General features: G+C 42.2%; 1 protein-coding gene across 1 annotated transcript in view; it reads right to left on the bottom strand.

Annotated features, from left to right (window-relative positions):
- Positions 1 to 7202, bottom strand: part of GAB3 (GRB2 associated binding protein 3) — a 50049-nt gene that overhangs the window by 26751 nt on the left and 16096 nt on the right. Inside the window, exons 5-6 of the mRNA XM_021708278.1 lie at positions 1086 to 1141; positions 494 to 707 (exon numbers count right to left, since the gene is read on the bottom strand). Coding sequence (XP_021563953.1) covers positions 494 to 707; positions 1086 to 1141 — 270 coding nt within the window. The remainder of the gene's footprint in view (positions 1 to 493; positions 708 to 1085; positions 1142 to 7202) is intronic.

The following is a 7202-nucleotide window of genomic DNA, read 5'->3' as shown; positions in this document are numbered from 1 at the left end:
AGGAAGGAAGGAAGGAAGGAAGGAAGGAAGGAAGGAAGGAAGGTTGAGTAAAACAATACTGTCCACCTCAAAGTTACAGGCCCTGTGAAATTGTTTCTGATCAGAGTGAATGGTTTTTTCCTCTGAAATTCAAAATACAGGGTATTCTTTCCTATTTAGTATGGATTTCACAATCCTCTGTTTTGTCCACATGGTTTTCACATCTCTTCCTCCCCCTCAGCCTGAAGACCCACCCCCACCCCCCCGCACTTCCTCACTGTAAATGTGTAACTATGGTGTGACTGTAATCGAAGGGGTTGTGACTGGAATGAACCAAGCATTAATAGGGAGCCTAGTGAGCAGCTCTGGGCAAAGTCACCTGAAGGGGTAAGTTTTCCAAAGAGCAAAGAGAGGTGGGAATGAACCACAGTGAGTGTCAGACATAACAGTCATTGCACTAGATGCTTCCTTTTAATCACACAGCCAACTAGGCAGACCCAGTTAAGTGCCTTACATTTTCTCTGAGGCTTGAGATCTCTATTCACTGGAGGTGGCTCCAGGTCAGCAGGTAACTCAGGAAGTGGGCTTGAGATGCTTCCTGAGATCATCGGGATGTACTCATCAGGGCTGCAGTCGAGTCCAGAGGCAGCAGCCTGGGGGCTCATGGGCACATAGCTGTCTTCAGCACTGGTTGAAGCTGTGGGGTACACCGGGGAGAACCTGCAAGGCTGTAAGAGAACAGGCACACGTTGGGATCCACAGACCAGTCATGGAAATGGCTACTAGTGAGTAACCAAAGCTGCTCATATAACTTCAGTTCCAAATGACCCAAGAATAATTCTGAACTTCCTCAAGAAGCCTCTAGCTCAGGTTCTGCCTCTGGACTTCTTGTGTGAGTACAGGCAAGTTGAGCAAGTGGCTGGACCATTAGAACTGCAAAGACTCTTGTAGAAGTTCAAACCCAAACAAGTTCAAGTCATAAGTGAGACTGGAAAACTCCTCAGAGATTCCACGTGCTGAATCTCAAAGACTTCAAGGGAGCAAATGTAGGTCAGGTCATTTTTGGTAAAAATTCAGGTTAAAAGGAACCTAAGTGCCAAACTTACCAAATTTAAGCTAAGCCGCTTGTCTCGGTTTCTTAAGGATTGGCCTTCAACATCAGCTGCAAGTAACAAACCGAAGTGGTGAGAAATGCAGAACAATATCAAAACGAGGGTCTAAGCCCCTATGTACCCCCAGGGCCTTGTGCTCAGGTCCAGAAAGGCAGAGAACCATAACACTTTTATACATAACACATAAGGCTCAGTACTGGAGTCTAGGTGGGCAGCCAGAGCACATTTCTCCAGCACATGGAACATCAGACCAGATTTTGAAGAAGTTTGTCACTAATGATTTCAGTTCTCTCTGTGAATTAGGAGGAGATATAGCAAGTAAATAACAAATGCTCGTTGCATTTCTTACATGAATCTCCTGAGCTGGAGGCAGAGCTGAAGGTTTGAGGAGAGGAGAGGTTTGAAATATTCCTTGAGATGACTAAGGGAACAGGGTGAAGAGAGGAGTGATAGCATTGCAGAGCAGCACTGAGGGCTCAGTTGAGATCTGTAACCATGATTTGGCGACTGTGATTTTCTACAGTAAAAAGCTACTCTGGTATAGGCATGAAGAGAGAGGAGAGTTGGATTAACCCAGGATTGGAAAGTTTTCCGATAAGTGTGCCAAGAGTATGACATTCAAATTTAGAATAACTGTTGAATTAAAAGACGAGATGTCCAGAAGGCAGCAAGATATATGAGCCTGGACTCAAACGGCATATGATTTGGGGGAATTAGTATCTTAGAGATGGTAGTCAAAACTGTTACAGTATATTAGATTATCTAGTTTGCAAGTGTTGAGAGAAGTACAAAACCGCAGAAAATCCCAAGATTTTTTTTTTTTTTTTTGAGTTGGAGTCTCACTCTGTCGCCCAGACTGGAGTGCAGCGGCCGCTCCCGGCCACCGCAGCCTCGACCTGCTGGGCTCCGGCGATCCTTCCGCCTCAGCCTTCCCAGTAGCCGGAATTACAGGCATGCGCTGCCACGCCCGGCTGATTTTTTTATTTATTGTAGAGATGAGATCTCGCTGCCCAGGCGGGTCTCGAACCCGCGGGCTCAGGCAATCCACTCACCTCAGCCTCCCAAAGGCGCGGGAGTACAGGCTGAGCCACTGAGCCCGGCTCAATCCCAAGATTTAAAGAGCAGAAAGGTAAGTCAGTGAACTAGCTTGAGAAAGAGCAACCATAGAGAAATGAGGAAAGTCCAGCAAGTGCTCTCAGCCAGAACAATGCAGCCCTCGAGAACTTGGAAGTATGAAAACTCAGGCTGAGAAATAAACAGAAAAGTCACCATCATCATAAAGTGTGAGGATAAGTCTCTTCTCAGAAAGACGTGATGGAGACAGATGGAATTAAAAACATATATACACATAGTGTATGTATATACGTACATATGTATGTTTACATGTTTTGAAAGATGCATGCATACTGCATAAAAGCTACCCTGGAGTCAGACTGTATACTTTTAAATCCACAATCTGCCACGTATTAGCTGTATGACACTGGACAAGTTACTTACCATCTCTGTCTCAGTTTCCTCGTTTGTAAAATGGAAGCAATAATAGAACCTATTTCATAGGACTGCGGAAAGGTTTAAATGCTATTGCTTGAAAAGGACTTAGAAGAGTGATTAGAACACAGAAAGTACTTAACAAATTCTAGAAATTATTATGAAATAATTTCTTGCTGTGGGACTTGCAAGTGTGAACACAGGCCCCACTACCTTTCCTACCAGATTCCTTCTGAAATCACCAAACACAAATATAGAGAACACTCTGCACCAAAGGCATAGAAGTTACCCATGTGCCAGACAGTTTATGGGATTTGTGACAGATAGAAGCAGATGGAATTACAGTAAAGGAAGACACCAAAAGTGGATTCACACTCATGCTCCTGCGAAAACAGACACCTGGAAAACCAGTCTCTGCCAGAATCTCATTCTGCTATATTTCCTCCTACATCACTGGTCACTTGTTAACAGTTTCTTTTGCTAGTTCCTCCTCGTGTCAACAATCTGTAAACATTGTAGAGTTCCAGGCTCAGTCCTTGTTCTTTTTCTTGTCTCTATATTTACTCTTTTGGTGGTCTCATCTAGTTCCTCTGATTTATTATTTATATGCTGACAACTCCTAATTTTATAGCCGCAGTCCAAACCTCTCACCTGATGTTCAGATTCATATTTCTTTTTTTTCCTCTTTTAATTTTTATTTTAAAATGGTGGGGTACAATTCAGGGTTAGGTATACAAATATTCATTGTGCAGGTACCTTTATTGATGAGGTGTGCCCCCCTTCCCCAAGCAGGTATCAACTACTGTTAATCCCACCTCCACCCTCCCCCTCCCCCGCAGTTTCCCGCTACTGTCAATCATCTTCTTATAGTAATATGGTAGTTGTTCAAGGTCCACTTATGAGTGAGAACATGTGATACTCAGCTCTTTGTTTCCGTGAGAGATCACTCAGTATTATAAACTCTAATTCCATCCAGGTTGCTGTGAAGCTCATGATTTTGTTCTTTATGGATGCATAGTATTCCATTGTGTATATGTACACAAACAAGTGGAAAAATATTCCATGCTCATGGACTGGAAGAATCAACATTGTTAAGATGTCCATTTTACCTAAGGCAGTCTACAGATTTAATGCAATACCCATCAAATTACCAGCAACATTCTTCTCAGACCTAGAAGAAACAATACAGGAATTCATATGGAAACATAAACGACCAAGAATAGCCAAAACAATCCTCAACAACAAAAAAACAAAGCAGGAGGTATCACATTCCCAGACTTTAAACTTTATTATAAAGCTACAATAATCAAAACAGCCTGGTATTGGTACAAGAACAGGTATATAGACCAATGGAATAGAATTGAGATTGCAGAAGCAAAACCTCAATTTCTCAACCAACGCATCTTCGACAAAGCCTCCACCACCCACTACTGGGGAGAGGAGAACCTTTTCAGTAAATGGTACTGGGAAAACTGGCTGACCACATGCAGAAGATTGAAACAGGACCCTTACCTATCCCCATACACAAAAATTAACTCTAAATGGATCACAGACCTAAATGTAAAACCTCTAACTATAAGAGCCTTAGAAAATGCAGGAGACACTCTTATGGAAATTGGAACTGGCAACCAATGCCTGATCAAAATCCGAAGCGCCCAGGCCACAAGAGGTAAGATAGACAAGTGGGGCCTCATTAAACCAGATTCATATGTCTAACAACTTGCTTGACATTTCCACTAGATACGCATCTCAACTAATATGCATCTCAAACTCAGCATATCAAAAAACAACTTCTCGATATCCCTACATCTTCCAACTTGTTTCACTTGTTCTTTTCCCTGTTTCACTTTCTTGGGCCAAAAATCATGAAGTTATTCTTGACTCCATTTGTCTCTGATATTTCACACTCAATCTTTGAGGTTCTATCTTCAAGAGGCATCAAGAATCCAACCGCCGGGCGCGGTGGCTCACGCGGTGGCTCACCACCCACTACTGGGAGGCAGAGGCAAGAGGATTGCCTGAGCCCACCGGTTCAAGACCAGCCTGGGCAACTTGGCAAGACCTCATCTCTACAGTAAATCAAAAAATTAACCAGGCGTGCTTGTGCACACCTGTGGTCCCGGCTACTTGGAAAGCTGAGGTGGAAGGATCGCCTGAGCCCAGCAAGTCTACGCTGTGGTGGCTGTGAGCTTGCCACTGCACTCCACGCTGGGTGACAGAGTGAAACTCCTACTCAAAAAAAAGAAAGAAAGAATACAACCACTTTTAACAAATTCAAAAGTTACTACCTTGATCTTTGTCATCATTGTGGCATTCCTAGTTACCTAACTGGTTTTCTTACTTTCACCCTTCAGTCTCTTTTCAATACAGCAGTGATCCTGCTAAATTTAAGACATATCATGTCTCTCCACTGCTCAATATATTACAAGGGGCCTCATCTCATTCAGAGTTAGAGCTCAAGTCTACAAGCTACAGTGGTCTACAAGGATCCACATGACCTGAAACACCTACCCGCCATCCATCTGCCACCCAGCAGACAGAGTTAATGTCTCTCCTCTGTTCTATAACCTCCCCATTTCCCCTTCTCCCTCAGTGTCATAGCTTAAGTTCTCATAGGAGTCTACAAAGTAACAACATAAATTTACCCTGCTTTGCCTCTCTTTCCTACAAATCTTTTCCTTGCTCTCTCCACTCCAATTATAATGACCTCACTTTGAGCATACCAAGCAACTCCCACATCAGAGTCTTTGCTGTAGTTTTACGCTCTGCACATAACACTCTTTATCAAGGTATCAGCACAACTTTCTCCCGCAGATCCTTCAAATCTGCCCAATAAAAACTACCTTAACCAACCTTTTTTTTTTTTTTTGAGTTGGAATCTCACTCGGTCGCCCAGACTGGAGTGCAGTGGCCGCTTCCGGCCACCGCAGCCTCGCCTGCTGGGCTCCAGCGATCCTTCCACCTCAGCCTTCCGAGTAGCCGGAATTATAGGTGCGTGCTACCACGCCCGGCTGATTTTTTTGATTTATTGTAGAGATGAGGTCTCGCTGAGCAGGCGGGTCTCGAACCCGCGGGCTCAGGCAATCCACTCACCTCAGCCTCCCAAAGGCGCGGGATTACAGGCTGAGCCACCGAGCCCGGCTACCAACCTTTTTTAAGCACTACAATCCTGCCCCTGGCCTGCTCTACTGACTTCCTTTACTAGTTCAGGTTTTTCTTTTTCCAAAGTACCTATCACCTTCTAACATGCCATTTATTTATATCTAACATAGTTATTTATTATGTAATAATAAACACTATGAACTTGATGCCTACAAATTTGATGAAAAAGACCAGTTCCTTAGAGTATACAATCTGCTAAAACTCACACAAGAAATAGACAATCTAAATAGGTCTGTATCTATTAGATAAACTGAATAAATAGTTATAACCTTAAAAAACAGAAAGCACCAGGCACAGACATGTTGACTGGTGAATGCTACCAAACATTTATGGAAGAAATTTGACTAATCCTCTTCAACCATTTTCAGATAATAGAAGCAAAGGGAATACTTCCTAACTCATTCTATCAGGCCAGCATTACCCTAATACCAAAACCAGACAGAAACATTGTAAGAAAAGAAAACTACAGACCAATATATCTCATGAAGACAGATGCAAAAATCCTCAACAAAATATTAGTAAATGAAATAACAATGTATAAAAAGACATATACACCACGACCAAGTGGGATTTATTCTGGGTATGGAAGGCTCAACTTTTGAAAACCAATTAATATAATCCATCACATCAACAGGATAAAGATTAAAAATAACATGAGCATGTCGATAGGCACATAAAAAACATTTTACAAAATCCAGCATCCATTCATGATAAAAAGTTATCAGTAAACTCATAATAGAGAGTACTTTCTTCAACTTGATAACGAATATCTATAAGAAGCCCTGCAGCTAATATCTTACTTAATGATGAGAAACTCAAAGCTCTCCCCCTAAAGTCAGGAAGAAAGCAAGGATGTCCCCTCTTACTACTGCTTTTTCAACATTGTACTGAAAGTCTTAGCTAATGCAACAAGACAAGAAAAGGTATAAATATTAAGCAGGCAGCAGTAACACTGTCTTTGATCACAGATGATGTGATTATCTATATAGAAAATCTGAATCAATAAAAATATTATCCTGGAATAAGCAATTATTGCAAGGTGGCAGTTCTCGACATGTGATGCCTGCCCCCCTCTGTCTTCCACCAAGAGGACTCACGCTATCTGATTCCAAGACTTATTATAAACTTTAGAATCAGTTTGTACATAAGTGATATCTTGACAATACTGAGTGGTGTTATCCATGAAGCTTCTTGAAGCCCTCACCAGAAGCAGATGCTGACACCATGCTTCTTGTACAGCCTCCAGAATCCTGAACCAAATAAACTTCTTTTCTTTATAAGTTACCCAGCCTCAGAACAGAGAGCCCAGAAATAGACCCACATAAATATAGTCAAGTGATCTTTGACAAAAGAGCAAAGACAATACAACCTAGAAAATATATGATCTTATCAGCAAATGGTGCTGGACCTGCATGTTCATTGCAGTACAACTCACAATTGCAAAGATGTGGAATCAAGCTA

This window comes from Carlito syrichta, unplaced genomic scaffold, assembly GCF_000164805.1.
Source record: "Carlito syrichta isolate Samal-C Ts95f unplaced genomic scaffold, Tarsius_syrichta-2.0.1 Scaffold135690, whole genome shotgun sequence".
Classification (NCBI taxonomy): Eukaryota; Metazoa; Chordata; class Mammalia; order Primates; family Tarsiidae; genus Carlito; species Carlito syrichta.
Note: the sequence above shows the minus strand (reverse complement) of the source record. Positions and strands in the feature narration are given on the sequence as shown.